At 44.5% G+C, this 22150-nt stretch overlaps 1 protein-coding gene across 1 annotated transcript in view; it reads left to right on the top strand.

The window, feature by feature from the left end:
* Positions 1–22150, top strand: part of pkd1a (polycystic kidney disease 1a) — a 91213-nt gene that overhangs the window by 61392 nt on the left and 7671 nt on the right. Inside the window, 28 exon segments of the mRNA XM_036134812.1 lie at positions 377–816; positions 1210–1360; positions 3255–3407; positions 3533–3673; positions 6114–6435; positions 6528–6679; positions 6681–6745; positions 7145–7304; positions 7712–7864; positions 7964–8108; positions 9722–10033; positions 12097–12185; positions 12323–12644; positions 13662–13833; positions 14057–14321; positions 14403–14598; positions 16116–16286; positions 16380–16523; positions 16602–16812; positions 18150–18276; positions 18364–18474; positions 18555–18604; positions 18925–19148; positions 19235–19313; positions 19410–19525; positions 21189–21391; positions 21591–21785; positions 21868–22007. Of these exon segments, the coding sequence (XP_035990705.1) occupies positions 377–816; positions 1210–1360; positions 3255–3407; positions 3533–3673; positions 6114–6435; positions 6528–6679; positions 6681–6745; positions 7145–7304; positions 7712–7864; positions 7964–8108; positions 9722–10033; positions 12097–12185; positions 12323–12644; positions 13662–13833; positions 14057–14321; positions 14403–14598; positions 16116–16286; positions 16380–16523; positions 16602–16812; positions 18150–18276; positions 18364–18474; positions 18555–18604; positions 18925–19148; positions 19235–19313; positions 19410–19525; positions 21189–21391; positions 21591–21785; positions 21868–22007 (5009 nt within the window).

Genomic DNA, 22150 nt, shown 5'->3' on the forward strand with positions numbered 1-22150 from the left:
GAACAGAGCTCTGTGAGATTTTCGAAGCTGGAGATATTGTTTAATCACACTCCACAAGTTCATCCCTGATCTGTCTGCTGTTCTGTGCTGTTCGTTCACTAATGTTCTCTAAAAACCCTCCTGACGTCTAACAGGACGATTAAATTTATGCTGGCAAGCTACACACAGTGAGACGTAAAGTCCCCCCCCCCACCCCCCCCAATACTTTGAAGTTTTCTTGTGATGTGACAAAATGTGAAGAAAAAAAAAACTCCTACGGGTAGGAACATTTCCTCAAGGTACTATTTAAATAATGTTTATCTTGAAATATTAAAAGTCAAAAACTTGATATGCTCTCATGCTTTTTGACTACATTTGCATTTCTGTTCCCTGCCAGGTGAACTGCAGCAACCTGGTGAGCTGGGTCTTGGCCCAGGTGGAGGTAAACATCCGAGTGTTAGAGTGTGAGGAGCCGGAGGTGCAGATCTCTCAGTCCCGCCTGGTTATCTGGCGTTCCCAGCCTGTTTCGGTGGAAGCCGGCGTGGACTTGAAGGGCTGCGTGCGCTACGGAGCTCAGTACCTCTGGCAGGTGTTCTCAGAGTCCTCCTGCGGAGACGAAGTGATGACAGAGAGCCCTTTACCCCCCGGGCTGGAGCCTCAGTTTCGTCCCAGTGAAGCCGTGCGGCTGCCTGCGGAGGTGGATGTGCGGCGGCTGCAGCTGCTGCTGCCAAAGATGGCTCTGGCAGCAGGGAACTATTGCTTAGTGTTTTCTCTGTCGTACGAAGGCGTGCCGCTGAGGAAAGCTGCCAGGCTGCAACTCAGTATCATGTCCGCTAAGTGAGTCCAAAAAAACACATGATTTAGGTTTACGTGTCTTTTGGTTTTTATAGAAAAAGAAATCTACAAGAAGGAGAGACGAGCTTGGCTCCTTGGCTTAAGGTGTTCCTTTCTTGGAGCCTCATTACAGATTGAAAATGTTTTTTTATTAGATTAAAAGAGAATAAGTAAAAACACTGAAAGCAGAAGTGAACTACTTTAGTCCAATTTTAAATCTGTCTGAAAGAAAAAGTTGAAAACTTCCTCAGCGGGTATCTTGATGTGGTGCCAAAATTAAATTTCCATGTCGCCTATCGCACCGTTTACTCAATGGATGGTTTCATGTGTCAATCCTGCAGCAACACATTTTTCTCACTACTTCTCTGACATTTTGCTGAATTTCCTTCTTGTCAGACTGAAGCCCATCATCGAAGGAGGGACCCACCGGGTGTGGTCAAGGACAGAAGACCTGCAGCTCAGTGCGAAGCAGTCCTATGACCCCAACATGGACCCGGACAGCCAGTCTCCACTCACCTACCTCTGGGAGTGTGAAAGCACCTCCAAGGTATTTTGAACTGATTGACGTCTGGTCTGTCACGTTGGTGGATTGTCAATTAACAAACAGAACTAACGCTACAAGCATTTATGGTTCCAAGATCAGCTCTGAGATGCGGCCCCTACGAGCTTCCCTTGTGTCGTGACCTGTCACCTGGGTACCGCCCACCTGGCTGGAAGTCTGGGCCTTTGCTCAAAAAGCTATTGGAGCCGCTGTAGCTATGGAAATCTATCTGATCTGAGCATGTCAAAAACGTGCATACATTCATACACTGATACACAGATCAGTCAGCAACTCGGGGTTAAGTGCGTTCCAGGAGGGCATCGACATGGGAAGGAGGGAGATGGAATTGAACCCACATTCTCCCGATTTGCAAGGCAACTTCTCTTCCCAGTGAGCCGCAGTAGGTAGAGGCTGAAAAAGCTGCAGAGTGCCCAGTTAATTCACTCTGACCTCGCTTTGTCTTTTCTGCTTTTTGAATCTCTGACTAAAGTAAAACAGGCTCCGATTTTGTTTTACTTTAAAGGTATACTATGCAACCGGGGTTGATTTTCCAGCGAGGCTCCCCCCAGAGGGCGAAAGTAAAAGTGCACTGTCATAAAGAAGCTCAGCTGTTCTGGTTTCTCCGTCAAGCCAGGCGCGGTTGTTTTGAGCTTAGCAGACAGGCGAACGCAACGAAAAGTCGAAAAAACGGCAGTAGCTACAACCAATGACTAACACAGTGAAGGTATGAACATCAGGGTTTCCTGCAGCGCTATCTTGGTGAGGCGGCTGCCTCGCTAAACTGACGCTACCGCCTCGCCAACATTAAAAAAATTTAATAAATAAAAAATAATATTAATAATAATAATAATAAACTCGAGATGCTTGCATGTTTATTTGACGTTAACACGCGTTTTTTTGTTGCTTTTGCGCGTGCATATAGTGAATGGCAGGGCAAAAACACATGGAGTTCTCGCCGTAAAGCAAGACCGACTCTCGCGGTCTTGCACGAGACTTCTGAGCCAGTGTGTGCGGGCCGAGGGCTCTTGCAATTGCAAGTACGGTATTTCCCCCACATACCACCAGGGCGGCCGAGAAAACCTTTGTTCGACCTGAAATGATTCATTTAATCATCCAAAACGGTATGGAACACATTAATTAACTGAAAAATGTTGCATAGTATGCCTTTAAGAGCGAAGAACAACAAAGCAGAGTCATGATGGACGATAAAGGACGCTCGGGATGAGCCGCTGCGAAACACAGAAAACGTCTGTCAGTGTGTCTCTTGTAGGGCCATTGTTGGAGGGGTTGCTGTTGATTTGGTGTTTTCGACACACGCCGCCGCCTTGGCAGAGTGAGCGGAGACTCAGAAAATGAGACGGGTGTGTCCAGCAGAATGGAGCTACAGCATACGTCCATCCTTATGAGCTGCATACTCAGATCGTCTAGAGACCGTGTTGTATTCCAAGACTTAACAGATCATGTGCGGTACAAGTTTAACTTTTTGTTTCAAGGGAAGCGCTGAAGGAAAGCTGGCGTGTAGACATGTGAAGCTGTGTGTGCCGCACGCTGGATCAGGCATTTAAAGGGTTACATAACCGTTCAGAGATAAACTCAGCATTCCACAGGCTGAGCATTTCGCTCCCCACCCCTGACAATTACACAGTCCACATCAACGGTATCGCAGCGTTCACACGCAGGCAACAAACACACACAGCAGGCACGGCTGCTGATGGAGGGAGGAGTTTGATGTCAGTCAGAGAGGATCAAATCTAAACCACAGTCTGCCGATCCGTAACGGTGCCGATTCTAACGCTGCCTTTTCTTTGGTAGGTCCGTACGTAGGAGCGCTCTGACTTATTCAAGTCGCTGCTCCTGTTTGTCTTAAAACAAACTTAGCGAGTCCATCTTCTGTTCCCAGGGTCCGGAGCTCTGCACCAGCCTTAACTTCCGCCTCGGCTTGGGCGACCCCGTCTTGGAAATCTCCGGCTCTGAGCTGATGGCGGGTGTCGAATACACGTTCAAACTAACTGTCAGCAAGTTTGGCATGTCACCAGAGTCCACCACTCAGACTGTGAGTCCTCGTATACGTGTTCTCCGTAGTGCAATGATGACAAACATTGTCCCGTAAAGTCGGCAGATGTCCGTTTTGATCAAACCGAAGTTTTCTGACGGTGATTGTTTTGGGATTTGCAACAGGTGCTTGTGAAGAGCGGCCACATTCCCATGGTGTATCTAGAGTGCGTGTCCTGTGAGGCCCAGTCCACCTACGAGGTCAGCCAGAACTCGTATGTCTTCCTTCGAGGAAACTGCACCAACTGCCAGGGCGTTCAACGAGGGGTAAGCACAATCAGACACACTGTAAAGGAAGGCTCGAGCATGTGATGTTTCTGGATGCGGCTGTGCGTGACCTGTCAAAGTGACGTCAGCTTTGCCACACCCTTCTCTTCCTTCCTACATCTTCTCTTGGGATTTCTGTGCAGTTGTGTGAGGGTGTGAGGTAAACGAGGTCATTATGGTGCTGAGTGAAGCCAGAGAGGATATGTTATGTCCCAACCAACATAAGGAAACCATTTCAACCTGTGGTCGAGCTGCTGGAGCTAAAGACAGTTCAGACCAGCTGGCTGCTGTCAGCCGCACTATAATATGGGTCAATTGTTAAACTCAGGTTTAGTTTCCATTCTTTACACAACAGCATTTTGTTGTTCTTGGCAAGAGTCTGGATCAGCTTGGATGTAAAAATTGAGCTGTTTTCTCACAAGCTCTGCGTCTCTCAGGGGTCCTGACAGTCCAGAGAAGAATAGATAATGATTGAAGTTTTTCCACCGCTGGATTATGATGGAAGCTTAAAATATAACATTGAAGAATGTTTGTATTCACAGTTTAAAGTTCCTATTTTATTTTGTAAAGGTTAATCACTCCATCCATCCATCCACTCATCATCCATCCATGCATCCATCCATCCATACATTCATCCACCCATCCATCCATCCATGCATCATTCATCCATTCTTCCATCCATTCATCCATCCATCCAACCATCATTCATCCACCCATCCATGCATTCATCCATTCATCCATCCGGATGATGGATGAATGGATGAATCCATCCATCCATCCACCCATTCATCCAGCAATGCATGCATCCATCTATCCATCCATCATTCATCTGTTCCTCCATCCATTCCTCCATCCATCCATCATCCATCCATCCATTATTCATCCATTCTTCCATTCATCATCCATCCATCCATCATTTATCCATTCATCCATTCTTCCATTCATCATCCATCCATCCATCCATCCATCATTCATCCATTATTCCATTCATCATCCATCCATCCATCCATCATTCATCCATTCTTCCATTCATCATCCATCCATCCATCCATCATCCATCCATTCATCATCATCCATCCATACATCCACCATTCATCTGTTCTTCCATCAAATTCCTCCATCCATCATTCATCCATTCTTACATTCATCATCCATCCATCCTTCCATCCATCCATCCATCATCCACCTATCCAGAGCTGGGTAGTAACTAGTTACATTTACTCAGTTACATTTACTTGAGTAACTTTTTTAGCAAAATGTACTTTTAGGAGTAGGTTAACTGCTACTTTTTACTTTTACATGAGTCACATTATTACTCCAGTATTGTTACTAGTAATAGTAATACTCTCACTTGAGTAAAATTTCTGGCTACTCTACCTACTGTGAGTAACTTCATGAATAAACAACATGCTTGTTTTAACCAAAAATGTACCAGAGAGAAAGAAAATTAAGACTTCTTATTTATATTTATAGTTATTTTCTACCTGCTGAGCTCATTGAGCCATTTGGAGGACAAATGATCATACAGTAAACAGTAGATATTGTCATTTGAAGTACTTTGCACTTTTCTAACATACTGTGTATATATATTTAATGCTGTAAGTAGTGCTTTCAAGTTTATTGTTGAAAAATGTCTTAGAAAAGTGTTTATTTTGTCTTTAGTGTCTTTAGTGTATCTTTTGTCTTTAAAATACCAGAATTTGCACGTAACCTTATATTTTTGTCTGTCTGATTACATGATTTTAAATTTTAAGTCATCAGGTATTATGATTAGTTACTCAGTACTTTTGCATTCTTACTTTTTTACTTTTACATGAGTAATTTCTTGGCTGACAACTTACTTGAGTAAAATATGTTGAAGTTGTGCTATTCTTACTTGAGTACAATTTTTGGCTACTCTACCCACCTCTGCATCCATCCTTCCATGCATGCATCCATTCATCCAGCCAGCCAGCCATCTTTAAAAGAGCATCTCTGCTCTTTTAATGTTTGCAAATGCTGTTTATTCAGCAGACTCTTTAATAATCAAAACAGTCATTTACAGCTTCTACACATTTTAGCAATTTAGAGAGAAAATATTGAGAAAAAATCTTTACCCCATCTAAAAATTAAACAACTGAGTGTATATATCCTAAATATTACATGACTAAAGTCTGTGACATGCAAAATCCCTGCTTTTTATTAATCACCTCTTCTACCACCCAGTCAGCTTTTTCTTCCCACCCATATGAATCACTCACATAACTAATTGCTTGCATCTGTTCCTGCTGGGTCCAAATATTTGTGTTTTTTTTTTATCAAGCTGCTCACAGAAATCGAATCATCAAGAAACAAATTAAAAGATAACTTTGTACTTCTTACCATATATTTGACGTACTTTTAATAAGCCGGCAAGCATTTCTTTTCGCCACTAATGTTTCTCTCCCTCTGTGGCGTTCAGCGCTGGAGCGCCATGACGTTGCACAATGAGACTCTGGTCCTGGACTCGTCCTCCACCACCACGGGGAGCGACGGCATGAACCTGAAGCTGCGACAGGGCGTCCTGAGGGACAAAGACTCGTACATCTTCACGCTGCATGTGACTGACAGCAGCTTGGATGGTGAGGGAGCCGCCTCCTTCATACTGCCCCACAACATGCCCCCAGAAGGTGGGCAGTGTCACCTGACAGGAGCAGGGGAGGCGGGAGTATTGCACTGGGACGGGGACGGAGACGGCTGGAGGATCCGGGCATTGCTGGACCAAGTCCACTTCAATTGCTCAGGTGGGATTAAAGGAGGGTCTTACTTCACAACCGAGTTGCTCGTTTTGTGTTTTAAAACCCAATAAATCTGTTCTTGTTATCCTTCTGTGCAGGTTACAGTGATCTGGGCGTCTCAGAAACCCCATTCCTGTACAGCCTGCTAGTGACGCGCTGTAGAGAGGACTACTGCGAAGACTTCTGCATTTACAAAGGCAGCAATCCGGAGCACTCTGCCTTCCTGCCGCCGGGCTTCCGCTCAGCGCGGACACCGTGTAGCCGTATCCATCACAGTGGAGGACCACCAGGGAGCTGCCAGCCTCGCACTTAACAAGTAACTCCTTGTTATTTTAGACTTTTAATAGGCAGTTTCTTAAATCTGCCTTTGGTTATGGACTTCAAACTACTTTCTTCTGTCAATTTCCTATTATTATTATTATTATCATTTTTATTATTCTTATTATTATTATGCTTCACTTTATGAAATTGACAGATCATAACTCCTGTTCAAGCCAAACCACCTTTGAGCAAAGCCCTGCTGATGGATATTGTTTATAACAGTCATGTAACCACATTTTGTCATAGCAGACCGAATAAAAATATCAAAAATGTCTTCATTGGTTCTTAAAATGTCAACAAAACATCTGTGGCCAATGGCCTAAACTACGTAGTGACTGGTGACTGTAACCAACCTATACTCATCAGCATTGTTTTGTCGTGTGTTTGAATCCAGGACCATTGAGGTTCTGCTTCCAGAGCTGCCTCCTGGGTACAGCAGTCTTCCTCACTGGCTGTCTGAGATCACCGACAGCAAACTGAAGAAGCTGTTAGAACAGGGAGACTCTCAAAGGGTCAGAGAGTTATCGCTGGCTCTCATTACGGTACTAAATGAGGTAAGGAACACCCATTGACCCAGAACTCACAAAATATGAATCTCTGTCTACCTACCTACCTACCTACCTACCTACCTACCTACCTAATTGAAACACATTAAATAGATTAACACAGGTATTTTTAATCCTTTATTTCTGTATTTTTTTATTCCTTTTTTATTCCACCTACACCTAATAAAATTTCTGCATTTAAGATTAAAATATTGCATCAGACCAATTAAAAACAATATAATCTTCATAGAAAAATGGGGTCTTAATGAACGATATGTTTAATACCTGATTAAAGGTTGTTGTTTTTTTTCAAAAGGTGCTTTTAATCTGACAAACAAGCCTCTTAAAAATGCAAATTCGAGTTTATTGAATGTGACTGTATCTGTACGCACACGTCTGTGCTCACTTTTCATTAGTATGAACAAACCAGGGAGTCTTCACGCGTGTCCCGAGACGAGCGTGACTACAGAGTCCGAGTCCGCAGCAACATCACCAGAGCGCTGACCGCGCTTGACCTGCATACCGTCAGCGACATCCAGCAGACGTCTGCTGCCCTGGCGCAGTGCACGGTGGGCTGCGTTTGATTAAAAGAGCGTGAGAAGTTTGAGAAGAGCCAGGATGATTCACGGATAAAAAAAAAAACGATGCTTTCTGTGTACCGTTTTTAGGCCGTAAGTCGGGAGTTCATCTGTGAGGAGTGTCAGAACAGCACTCTAAACAAGCTGGAGTCGATGCTGGAGATTCTGCAGACGGACACCAAGCAGGGCACGGTCCCCCCGACTGAGATAGCTGATAACATCCTTAACATCATGGGTGAGTGGGAGTTTGCTGAATGAATGTGGAGGATAGAAACCGTCTACTATTACTGAGGGGCTTCAATTATTCAGGAGTTGTTCCAAAAACAACATTCACCAAGTTTTACAGCAAAGTGTGTTCGTTTACAGGCCTCACAGCTGTTGGCTACAACCAACGCTATAACAATACAATGTGAAGTGGAGGAAAGAGCCTTCCTAGTTTCATATTTGTCTAATAAATAAAAATATAAATGTGTCACATAACCCACTGCACTCTAATACCTCCAAATAAAATCTTATTCAAATGATTGTCAAAAGGAAGCAGGGAAATCAGGAAACATGTGGAAGTGGGTGTGCTGGTCAGATGGGATTGGTTCAGTTTTTTGGCGTGAAGAAAACATGTCAAACATTATACATGGTAGAATACCACCGCTGCAGATCACCCTGAACACACCATGAAAAGACACGGTTGGGGCATCATCACTCTTTGGGGATTCCTTTCTCCGGTATGCAGCAGAAAGCTGGTTGCTGCACAGAACTAATTACAGGAAAATCCTGGAAGAAAACCTGTTACAGGCTGCAAAAGACTTGTGACTGGTGTTGATGTTCACCTTCTAACAGGACAACCCTAAAACATACAGCCAGAGCTGCAAAGCTGTGGTTTAGGACAAAGGTCTCCAACTCCAGTCCTCAAGCGCTACTGGATGCACTTAAAGGTTGCTGGAAAGTGTTTCCTGAGGATTGCAGGTGGACACCCCGGGTTTAAATTTAAGCATATTTATGTGTTAGATTGGCCTAGTCAAAGTCCAGGTCTAAATGCAGCCCATAATTTGTGGCAAGACCTGAAAATTCACGAATGCTCTCCATCCAGTCTAAAGGAAACTGACTGAGCTTGAGCTATTTTTCTGAAAACAATAAGCAAAGGTTTTAATCTCTACATAAAGCTGGTAGAACGACCCCCCCACCCCCCCCCCCGAGACCTGCAGATGCAATAGCAGTTGTGGTTTTACGAGTACTGACACACAGAGGCTGAACACTCCTACACAGCAGACGTTGAAGGCATGCATCCACGTTGTTGCACTTCTCAAATGCGCACCACTCTGCGTTGGTCCCATAAAAGCTTTGTGACTGTAATGTCACATAATGCACCATTTCTAGGAATACGCATATGGTACTTTGGCAAGGAATACCATATTCCTATAACAAAGATAAACAGAGCTATGGTTATTATTACTCAAAGAAGCATAGTTGAGTCATGTGCATATTGGTGGAGGCCTTTGAAGCAAAATTGCTCAATAATTCAGGGAGAGTCTGACCTGCATCAAAGACCTATTGATAAATTCTCCTTAAGAGTTTGTTTTTTCTTTTGAGCACAAAACTTTGTTAGCTGCTGCTTCTTCTTCTGTCGGATCTTCCCTTTCAGGGATCGCCAAAGTGAATTATCTGTCTCCTTCTAACTCTATCTTCTGCATCATCTTCCGTCACACCAGGCACCTTCATGTTCAACTAACGTAATTTAAGATGTTAGCCAAAGGTTTATTAATGAGTACATTTCTTTCAGGGTGTGGCCTGTTCTCTGGTATGGAGAATGTAGGAAATCTGCTCTAATTATCTCGTTTCTTCTCTCATCAGGTGATCTGATCCATCAGGTCAGCCAGTCAGCCTCCTATTTTAACTCCCACCACGCTCCTTCTCCGTCCTCCACCTCTTCGTCTTTTGATCATGGAAACGTCCTGATGGACGCCCCGCCCTCCTCACTGGAGGCTCATCCTCTCCGCGTGGCAGCCAAGGCCTACAGCCTGTCCTCGGTCCTCATGCTTATCCTCATGCACGCCCGGGTGCTCAACGAGGAGCCTCTGGTCCTCAGAGGGCCCGAGATAGCCGCCACAGGAAAACTGGCCGACCCCCAGAGTCTCCTCTGCTACCATGGCAACACTGGTCCAGGTTTGCTTGTCCGTTTTAGTCTGTGAGGAACTGGAGGAAGTCAAGGCACCTTGCAAGCATTTACACCTACAAACCTTTAAACACTTTGTCACATTACAAACAAAAACTTTAATGTTATTTACATGGATGTTGTGGTCAGTTTAGTTTAAGGAAATGCTGCCAATTTCACAGCCAAATGTTAAGGCACAAATCTAAGTTGCTGACAGAGGGAAACCAACCAATTAAATCAGTCGAACCATACAGACAGATTCCCATTCAAATACATACAATCATCCGATTCTAGTTATCTTGCAATTCAAGGCCAGGTATAAATGTTATTGGGCACAAGGTTTTCGATCTAAAGAAGCTCAACTGAACACACTGAGTTGTTAATTTCAAGCATGTGGTGACGGTGGAAAGGAAACTCACTTTTACATGAAGAAACCTTTAGTCTCAGGTATAGCTTCAGTGGATGGAAAAAGCTAAGAAACATAAAGTTAATGGCAGCAGCAATAATTGCATAAATAATGAGTAGTAGTAGAAAACACAGTGATAAAAGTGTCCTCCAGCAGTCTCATTTAGACACACACAAAGTAGCACATATGTGGCAGAATGACATCCATGTTGTTTTTCTATGACCTATTTAAATCTGAAAAGTGTGGTGCGCATTTGTGTTCAGCCCCCTTCACTTTGGCATTTAGATAAGTGAGAATCTGTTAAAAGGAAAATATTAGCAGTACACTCTTTGTTGAATGTTTGAAGAAATCCTGTTTGCCGTTTGACACAAGCCTTGTAGGCAGAGACAGCAAACCTGTGGACGAAGGTGCTCTAAGTGAGATCAAACCAGAATTGAAGTTTTCTGCCCCACCTGCTTAGTGTGCTACCACAAGGTTAGTTTCCAAGTTTCACTCGTGTGTTTCGAGAAAGAAAGGAAGAAAAACCTTCACAGGACTCCGTTGTAAAAGGATGCAAAACTATTAGTAATTCTGACCCAAGTTATCCTCAACAACAAAACAAACTGCGCTAGAAAAACCGTGAACCTCTGCTCCACTCTCACCCTTGCGCCGCACGTCCTCATTTGCATGAAACCACCTTGAAAGAAAACCTACTCACAGTGAGACTTTATGAAATCAACACAAATCTCATATAATAGTTTTACATCCATCTGAACCATGAATTTACTTACTAAATTATTAATTAAACAAAATCTAAGTTTTAACAGCGAAATAAATATTTTTATATAAACTATATAAACTTGGCTCCCACACTTACAGCTGTTGGAAGAACAGCTGAGAGGAAGCTGAGAGGAAGCAGTTAGATAATAGGAAGGCCAGTGCTGTTCTGGGATGCCCTCTTGACACGGTGCAGGGGTGGGAGACAGAGGCACTCTGGGAAAAATGACCTCACTATTGAACAATGTCAACCACTACCTGCATGAAGCCGTTGCGGAGCTGGAGAGCTCCTTCAGTGACAGACTGCTGCATCCTAAATGCGCAAAGGAGCGTTGTCGCAGGTCCTTCCTCCCAGCAGCAGACTCTATAACCGTCACTGCTCCCAGAAAACTCAATAAGTGTTTACATCCCTGCTGTTTTGCACAGTTTTTCCATTTCACGCCAGTAGGCATAGTTTTTATGCACAAACATGCATAAAAGTGTTGTACGTTTATCCTACTCAGTTGCAGATTTCTTTGAATCTGAGGATGCATGGTATTTTTCCTCAAGTTATACGTTTGCCCTGACTGTACACTCTCTCATTCCTACTTTCTGTTTTTATTTTTTTTTATCCACTGAGGGACAATAAAGGGTGTTTCTATTCTATCCTAGCAGGGCCAGGAATGCTTAAAAAATATAAACCTCTGCTTCAGCTTACCCTTCAATTCGCAATTCTATGCACTACCTTTGCTCTACCACATAAGATGCTAACAAAATACCCAGAGGTTTACAATTGTGCAGTGACAAAAAGTGAAAATGGGGAATGAAAGCTTTTGCAAGGTGGTGACTTTTATCCAGTTGTGATCTATAGGAGTTTTACTCCAAGACCAAGCTGAGAGGACAGATCTTCATCCTCTCCTCCTCTTTTTTCAGAATGCCAGCGCTTCTCCATCCCTCGAGCTTTTAACCAGAGTCTTGGCATAGCTGCTGTAGGAAGCAACATCTTGCAGCTACTTTTTCAGGTAACATCATCAAATGATGAAATCCACCGAGTTATCCTCAAGGTGAACTGTCTTTGGAACAAGAGCTCAGCAGGATGCTGGCAGAGTGTCTCATTAGCACAGCGGTTTGACTTCAACCCTCATCCATTTGACCCCAGGTGGAGTCCAATCCCTTCCCCTTCAACTACATCTCCAATTACGCCGTCTCCACCGAGGTGGCGTCCATGGAGTTTCGCACCGAAAACGGCACCCACATCCCGATCTCTGGGCTCGACGACAGCATGGCCATCACCGTCGCCATTAACAACAGCAGCAGCAGCAGCGGGGATGCGGGCGCTGAGGGTCCGGGCGCTGCTGGAGTCCCCTCAGCCGGAGCGGTGAACGTCAGCCGCTGCGACTCGGTGGTGGTCAGGGTCAGCGCAGGAAACAGCAACAGACAGGCGGGCCTGTTTGTGCAGCTCAACTTCACCTCGATTGAAGGTGAGGAACAGCCCACAACACAGACACACTGTGGAACAGAGCAACAAAAGGAAGCTCCTGAAACCTGAAAGTGAAGGAGGACATTTGTATTGTAATGTAAAAGCTGAAATCTTTTCTTTTTTTAGTTTTTCCAATCGTTATTGTTCTGTCATTATGTGTCCAGGCTGTTGTTTTCCACTGAGGATCTAAAGAATAACAACTATAGGTTGTTCTTTTAGTTATATGTCAGGAACTAAATGTGTCGTATTGCCAGAAATTGCGAATAATTATGGATCAATAAAGCTTTTGAGGCGAGAATTTTAGTCGCAGTCATTCTGAACAGCTTTGCCTTGTTTTGTGTTTTCGTTTTTGGTAAACAGGATCACACACATCCAGTTACTTACTCAAAAGCAGAGTCGGGCGCATCCTTTCATTAATCTTGGCTAAATCAAAAAAACGTTGGCGTCCAGCTATTGTTGTTGACAATAAACTTTTAAAAAAAATTCTAGACCATGAAAATTGAAAGAAATGTATCCAGAAATTGAAAACTCAGCATGTTATTCTTGTAATAGAGCACATAAACAATAATAATTATAGTAAACAAATCAGACTAAATGGTAAATGGCTTGTACTTGTATAGCGCTTTTAACTAGTCTTGACGTCCTCCAAAGCGCTTCACACTACAGTTTTAGTCATTCACCCATTCACATCCTGAATACTACTACAGATAAGACTACTTTTATCTGTTTCAATATTTTATTGTTGAGCAAACAAATATGACAAACTCTACTGGATTTTTATTTTTTTTGTATTCTCAGTTTTAAAGAATCGTTTTGCGCAAAACCTTTATACTCAATATTGACTCACGTGACACAAACGTTTGCACACCACGGCTCTTTTGTGACTAATAAATCAAACTGGACTGGCATTGTATTTTTTTCAAGTACTTTTATTTATACCGCCCAAGCGTCTCCTATTAATTACATTTATGGTATTTGGATATCATTGATGCATTTGTTTTCTCGTTTTGCTCCTCAGACTCAAACAAGCTCGATGAAGATGGAAAAGAGGAGGAGGAGCCGTTCCTAACCGCCTACCTCCATTCCCATGAGCGACCCAACGAGTTCAACTGCACTGACAGGAAGCGGATTACTCTCAGCATGACCAGAGGACAGGACCACAAGAAGTACACCTTCTTCCTGTCCCCAGAGTAAGAGTCTCTGCCTTACGTAGGAAATGGTTTACCAGCAGACTGAAGCCTCACATGCACTTCATCTACACTACAGCTTGCATTTGCATGAGCAAAGTTTGCAGGAGGAGAAACATGTGGGACAAACATGAGTGAACCTCTAGATTTGGGTGAATTTCGGGACTCTGGTTGTTGCTCCTTGACCTTTTTCTGACGTTTGGCACGTCTGCGTTGTTTCTGCCAGGTTCTACGACACCACCCAGGATTACTTCATTAACGTCAGCACACCGTGCAGGCCTGACTCTCAGCCTGCTAAGGTTCGCCTGGAGGTCGGGGTGTTCGCCGCTCTGTGTCAGTACTTCTGTGAGGCCGAGAAGCAGTGGAGGACGGACGGCATGGTCCCCCTGGCAGAGACCAACTTCAGCAGGGCGGTCTGCCGCACCAGACACCTCACGTCCTTCGCCGCGGGCCTCTTTGTGCCGACCAACGCCGTTAGCTTTAAGATGCCAGTCAGTACAGCAAAAAACAATCGCTTTTCAGAAGTGTGTTTTAAAAACACCGGCCTGACTTTCACCTTCCTGTCTGCTTAGGAGCGTTCTGGGGCACCGAGCCTGATTGTGCTGCTGGTGTGCGTACTGGGTTTGCTGAGCTACGCTGTGGCAGCAGCCATCTTGCGCAAGTTGGACCAGCTCGATCTTCGCCGAGCAGGTGTGGTTCCGCTCTGCGGCCAGAGCGGCAGCTTCAAATACGAGATCCAGGTCAAAACGGGCTGGAGCAGAGGGGCAGGTGAGACCGAACGTCACACCCGCTAAAAACTGTTGTTTAAATCGATATTCATCAATAAAACATTATCTATAAATGTCAGTGCCATTCAGAAGTTACATACAGTCGTCATGGGAATGATCGTTATAAGAATTTGAGGCTTTTAATGGTTTATTTTAACTAGTCTTTTCACAGCGTGGAAAGGTTGTACTACATGCAACTTTAAGACTGTTTAAAAGTGAGAACAAGTTGGAATTTATTGTAGATTTTCTCTAATCCAAGCACAGTTGCATACAGGCTCAAATATGGATAGACCAGAGTGATATAACGGAAGGCTGGTTCACACTGCAGGATTTGTAATCCCACTTTTGCCTCTATCTTCTCGTTTTGAGAGGCATCGACTATTTGGTGTGTCTCTTAAGATAATCTTAAGATATTCCTGCCATGTTTGGTGTGTTAAGAGTGATCTGGGCCGTTCGGTGGAACGTCGTGACCGCTCCCGACCTCAAATCACCATGCAGCAATGTTTGGCCCCGATATCCTAGCATGTGTGGTGTCCCCCTGAGGACAAATGAGCATGCAGCCTGTTGAATGTGACATGTGGCCAATCAGCAAGGCGAGGTGAGGGAAACCCAGAGAGAAAAAAAGTCCAACTGACCTCTATATGTAGTGCATAGTGGAATGTCTTCCACAGAAAATGATTAATCCTGGGTCATCAGTCAAAACATCTACAGCCTCTTTTCCTCCAAGTCATTTAAAACTTTAGATCAGCTCTTCCATTCAGCTCATTTTCCATCAGATAAACCAAAAAGCTAAACTAAATCACATCTGCTACACATGGGGGTGGAAATATAGGAGTAAATTTTGAAAACAGTGATATTCATGCTTTGTTGAAGAATGTAGAGCTGAAGGTGAGCTGGAGTGGGACAAGGTCTAGCATTCCCTCGTTAGCATGCACAGAACAACTGAATGAGCTTTAAAACTGTTAATATTTCTCCTGTTTGGTTTGCTTTTGCAAAAGTTTTTTATAAACCATTGCAGACCTTTTATATTGATCAGTGTATTGCACATAGGCATATTTCTATTAAATATGATCTGTAACCCCAGTGTATTCTACAATGTGTGGGGAATATTGTTTCCACTCATGTCCTTGTTGCCCCTAAAAACTACTTTAATGCAGTCAGTGAGGTAATCAGAGCACATTACTGGTCAATAACACTATTGAAACATTTGGCGACTCATAGACAGGAAATTTAAATCAAACTGACAAATTTTGCTAATGGCATTAAAAAAAGTTTTGTTCCCCCGCATCTTGTTAAGAACAATTTATATAAATGTTTGTTATAGTTAACAATAAAGGAATTTCTTGTCTTATAATTCTCAATTTGCATGGATCAGAGAAAAATCAACAGTAAATTAAAAATTGTGCACACAAATCTTAAATTTAAGAATCATCAAACTTCTCCATATGGCTCTACCAACTGCACTGTTTCAGTAAGGCCTTACGTATTTGACCAGTCTGCCCCATTCTGTCCATCCAGGCACCACGGCCCACGTAGGAATCAGCCTGTACGGACGCGAGAGCCGCAGCGGACACCGCCATCTTGACAGCAAAGGGGCTTTCATGCGCAACGCGCTCGACATCTTTCACGTCGCCACGGACACCAGCCTGGGCAGCGTGTGGAAGATACGGCTTTGGCACGACAACAAAGGTGAAGGAGAGGAGGATCTCTGCGTCGGCACAGATAGACGCTCCGTCATCACGATCCGTCGTAACCGTCATTTTGCTGCTGCTGCTTCCGCAGGCCTGTCGCCAGCGTGGATGCCTCAGTACGTGTTGGTCAAAGACCTGCAGACGGAAAGCAGCTACTACTTCCTGGTGGAGGAGTGGCTGTCGGTTGACAATGAAAGAACCGGCGGTCGGGTGGAGATTGAGGTGGAGGCCACGGGTGAGTGTCAAGCATCTTAAACCGCGCTTGCCGCCATCAGTCTGCTCGCGTCAACATGTCTTGCTCCTGTCCTGGCAGAAGAGGCCGCGCTTCGTCGGCTCCCTCGACTCCTGAGGTCTGAGCTGCAGAGGGCGCTGTGCGAGAGTCACCTCTGGCTGTCCTTGTGGGAGCGGCCCCCCCGCAGCCCCTTTACCCGCCTGCAGAGAGCCACGTGCTGCGCTGTGTTGCTGCAGCTGATCCTGCTGGCAAACACACTGTGGTACAGTATTGTAGTGGACAGGAGATACAGGTGTGTGTGTGGGACTTTCCACAGTTTCTCTTCATGCAGCACCTCGTAAACTTTTTTTACATTTTTGTTGTGGTACAACCACAGACCCCCAGTGGGATGTTGCGTAATAGATTCACACTCAGTGTAATTGTGAAGGGGGGGAACCAGCATCATTTTGTTTTTCAAGTAAAAATCTTAAAACAGGTTGATGTATTTTGCCTAAAACCAGTTGCCTTCAGAAGTCACCTTATCAATAAACAGAGTCCAGCTGTGTGTCATGATATCTGCCAGAGACACTGATCAAGCCATCGTCTGAAAATGTAAAGGTTATGGCACAGCCGCAAAGCCGCCATGACATGGCCGTCCCCTATAAAGTGGTAGGATAGGATTAATCAGGGAACCAGCCAGGAGGTTCAACTTAAAGGGTAACTCACACTTTGTGCAAAGATTCCCATCTCTAGTTTTGAGAGACAAACCCCAAAAAAATGGCAGCTGCAACGGCAGGAGCCACACTTTCCAGATTTTTATGTAGATTAGATTAGATTCAACTTTATTGTCATTACACAGGTACAGGTACAAGGCAACGAAATGCAGTTTAGGTCTAACCAGAAGTGCAATAGCAGCAAGTGCAGGATAAACAATGGTTCCATAAGTACAGGACATGGATATGTACTGAATAAATGTAGAGATGGATACTATTATAGACAGAATTTTACTGATAGAGTTGTCAAATGAGTATAATATATAGATAACTAGTATTGTGAACTAAATTTACAGCTGGATATGTACCGAATATAATATACAGGTGGCTATTACTATAAATAGAGTTTTACAGATATGTACAGATATGTATATATAGATAACTAGTATTGTGAACTAATTTGTAGAAAAGCTTGTATAATTTTCCCCTTCAGTACACAATGAGGTGCACTGCAAAAACGGAACTAGAAATAAGTAAAATTTTCTTAAATTCAGTGTATCTGTCCTTGATCTGAGCAGGTAAATAAGATGATTTGCCAATGGAATAAGATTTTTGCACTTAAAATAGGAACCATTCATCTCCATCATCTTATCTCAAGTGCAGTATATCTAATTATCTTATTTTAGGGGTCAAAATACTCATTCCATTGGCAGATAATCTTATTTACCTGCTCAGATCAAGGATAAATACATTAACTTCAAGAACATTTTACTTATTCTTAGATCCGTTTTTGCAGCTTGATCCTCCGTCTAGCTCAAAAAAGAGTCTGTGGTTGTAAATGTGAAAAAGGGTCGGAATGCTTGTGCAAGAAGATCTTTGCAAATTTCCCGACTCGTGGGAATACGTTTACGCCCTTTCCTGTCGTCTTGTGCTGCAGCCAGAGGGCGGTGGCCCAGTATTCCTCGCTGAACGGAGAGACGTTGGCGGCCGGCGTGGTGGCCTGCCTGACCGTCTACCCTCTCTACCTGCTGCTCTTCACAGTATTCAGGATGAGCCGCAGCAAGGTGCAGTAACGCCGCCACAGGCCGCGCTCTCTTCGCCCGCTAACGAACAGAAACGCTCAGGGATGACGTGTCCGCGTGTCTCCTCAGGCCGTCACCGTGGAGCAAGTGTCGTCCCAACTGGATCAGGAGTCGGTGGAGATCGATGACTTCCTGGACAACTCCATAGGAGGCAGCTCTTTCCTCTTTTTCAACGGAGAGGTGAACGTTTAACAGGAGAGCAGAGAGTTTATCGGACAAAGAACTGAGCGTTAATCCGTCTGCATGCCTCTGTTTCGCAGACCAGCTCAGAGGAAACCAACGTGGATCTGCCCTCTCCATCCATCAAAAGGTGAACTAGTCTTTGCTGGCGATTTTTTCAGGCTGTGCTTGAGCTGAGGAGGGCTGAGAGGGAGGACACAAAGAAAGCAGATTTTAAGAAAAGTGTGTGGAAAGAAAGATGAGGACTTTCTGAGAGTTAAAAACTGGCCTGATGGAAACGCTTTCATGTTGGCATGAATCAAATCAAAGGCCTTTTCTCATAGTCTCCACACGACTGTGAATTCACATAAAAATCTCTTTTAGTCAAGGCTGTTGGATCGCCTTGATGCTCTGGAGACTTTCCTGTTTGCTGACGTTGCAAACATCTGTTGCTGCTGCTCTCCTTTTCAGCGAGGACACCTGGGACGTGCCAGAGGAGGACACGGACGACCGGGACTGGCCCGAGCTGACGAACGACGAGTCGCTGGTGGGAGGGGCCGGCCACGGCGCGGGGGTGCCCAGGCTGAAGAGGGTGAAGGGGAGCAGGTACCTGGGTGACGATATGACCCTGAACCCCGAGGAGGAGGAGAAAGAGGAGGGATCCGATCCGCGCAACAAACGTTTCACGTCGTCAGGTAAGCGCAGCTCTAAAGGCGGCAGCGTTGAACCGGCCACCTCCAAGGGTGAAATTACTTAACCTCTGTCTGCTTTCTTTTGGCAGACGAGGAGCTGATCAAACACATACTGGAAGACGGGCAGAACTTCTTCCCTCAGGCGGATGAGAGCGAGATGGCCGACCTGTGAGTTATTTCTGCTCCTGTTCAGTTAAAAACTCTCAGCAGACGAGGTCCGTTTGCTGGTGTTCGACGTGTTCCTTTACCTTCCCCGCGCTTCAGGTCGAGTATTTTTGGGGACAAGACGGAAGTGATTCTCCTTCAGAAGCTGAGTGAACCTCTTACTCTCGAATCCATCAGGAGGGATCCTCCGAAAACGGCGTTCACGTCAAATACAGGTGGGTTTTTACAAGAAACGCGTGTGAAAGTTTAACCCCGCTTCAGTTCTGCAAAATTACAAGTGTTTTACGAATTAGTGTGCAGTGGCTTGAATTTTCAGTATTTTATCACACTACAACCACAAAGTTCACTGTGTTTTACTAAGATTTCCCGGAGGTTGACTCTATTTTTTTTATTATTTGTAAATTATTTAACTATTTTCTCAGTCTTATTTGTCTATTTTTAGCTTGTCTGTGTTTTACTTGTCTATTTCTTTTAATTTTACTGTTACTTTCTGTTGTATATGTACAGCGATTTGTTGACCTTCATTGTTATAAAGCGTTTTATAAATAAAGGTGGAATAGTATGGTAAAATGTCATCCTAAAACAACACAAAGTGGAAGTGAATTAAAAACCTGTACAGCAGATTTTAAAATACAAATCTCAGAATTATGGCAATTTTTTTGCCCCTTTACTCCGATAAGCCTAAATAAAACCCAGCACAATAAATTACAACCGTGCACTTTAACCAGCACACACCATGTAAACGTGATGGTGGCAGCATCATTCTGTCGGGACATTTCCTCCAAACCTCCCAAAAATGTTTATATTCTTATTAGTAAACATTTTGAAAAACATGCCTCTGAGTGGTTAGAGCAGCGCGCTTGCACTCAGAAAAGGATGCAAGTACCCGGTTCGATCCCCACAGCCTGCACTCTGGGTCCCTGAGCAAGACCCTTAACCCCCGATTACTCCTCAGGCGCCACATAGTGGCAGCCCACTGCTCCCCAAGGGGAAGGGTTAAGATGCAGAAGTGAATTTTTCTCCATTGTGAGATCAATAAAGTTCAATTATTATTTTTTTTTTATTATTAATATGGTAGGGAAACCCTGAACACATGATCTAAACTATTCCCCTGTAGCTCTGGCTGCATGTTTATGGTTGTCCTGCTGGAAGGCAAGGCAAGGCAAATTTATGTATATAGCACAATTCAGTACAAGGACAATGCAAAGTGCTTTACATTATTAAAATATAGCAAATTAAAACAGCATAAAAGCAAGTAGGAATAAAATGTAGATAGAAAATAGAACAAAAAAGTGGTGATTTAGTTAACTAGAACAGTTGAAGGCAATCCTAAACAAATGTGTTTTTAATCTTGATTTAAAGGAACTCAGGTTTTCCGCACTTTTACAATTTTCTGGAAGTTTGTTCCAGATAAGCGGAGCATAGGAACTAAATGCTGCTTCTCCTTGTTTAGTTCTGGTTCTAGGTATGCAGAGCAGGCTGGAGCCAGAAGACCTTAGTGGTCTGGAGGGTTTATACACTGATAACAAGTCTGTGATGTATTTAGGTGCTAAGCCATTCAGGGATTTATAGACTAACAGAAGTATTTTAAAGTCTATTCTCTGAGATACAAGGAGCCAGTGGAAGGACTTTAGAACTGGGGTGATGTGCTCTACTTTCTTAGTCTTAGAAGGGGAACATCTGCCAGCTATAAATTTTGAAAAGTTATGTGCTGTCAAGACTTAAAATCCCAATAAAGTACCTTAAAGTTGGCATTTGTACTGTAACATGACAAAATGTGTATAATTTAAAGCTGTATAAACATTTTCCCACGCTCCCTAATCGGTCCGACTGCTTTCTCTGTTCTGACCAATGACTCCTCTCACTCCCTGGCTCCAGTGGTGACCGATGTGTGTCGCCCCCGACGGTTCCCTCCCTGGTGTGGACGGGCGGCGCTGTGGGCCAGCTGGGCGGGAATCGCCCTGGCCAGCTGTGTTTCCGTCTGGGCGGGCTACGGGTTCAGCGAGAAGGTGGCCATGATGTGGTTAATCTCCTGCTTCGCCAGCTTCCTGTGCTCCTGTCTGCTGCTGGAGCCAATCAAGGTAGACACACCCCAGACTCTCAATCCTCAGTGACGCTAATTTTACAGTCACACCCGTTTCTAAATTCATCAAAGTGTAACTGTCCATCAGTTTGAGTCGCTTGGCTGTACATTATCTGTGCTGACGGGACGTTTCTTTGACTGAAAGGTTTTCCCGTTTCTAACCTGAGGTTCCACTAACAGCTGCCCTCTCCTCACAGGTGCTATGCGAGGCTGTCTACTTCGCCGTGTGTGTGCGTCGCCTGCGTCCGGAGGACAGCGACGTGCTGGTGGATTACCCTCGAGAGGAGCGAGTGGTCCAGCGGGTCACCAGGGTGAGACCGCCGCAGGGCTTCGCTCTGTCTCAGGCCCGGCACCAGGCCCGCAAGGTCCAGATGCTGCACACCATGCTGAAGGTCCGTGGGGAAACGAGAGACGCTGGGGGAAAAATCTTTGCTCTGTTGACCGACAGCTGAACGTGTCTCGCTGCTTTTGCAGAACTTCCTGGTTTACATGTTCTTCCTGCTGGTCGTCCTGCTCCTGAACTACTCCGACTCGGCTAAAGACGCGCACAGCTTGAGACTGCGGAGCCAGCTGCAGCAGGCGCTGCTCACACCTGACTACCACGCCATCAGCAGGTGCAGCTTTACAAACGTCGTGGCCGAGTTTTAAAACGTTGACCCGCTGCCGTTGCTGTTTCCAGTCCCGTTCGGCTGCTACGCTTTACCACAAAAAAGTCTGCTTCTTTTTAGAGACCTTATAATGACCTTGATATGAGAGC

Source organism: Fundulus heteroclitus, unplaced genomic scaffold (assembly GCF_011125445.2).
Source record: "Fundulus heteroclitus isolate FHET01 unplaced genomic scaffold, MU-UCD_Fhet_4.1 scaffold_92, whole genome shotgun sequence".
NCBI lineage: Eukaryota > Metazoa > Chordata > Actinopteri > Cyprinodontiformes > Fundulidae > Fundulus > Fundulus heteroclitus.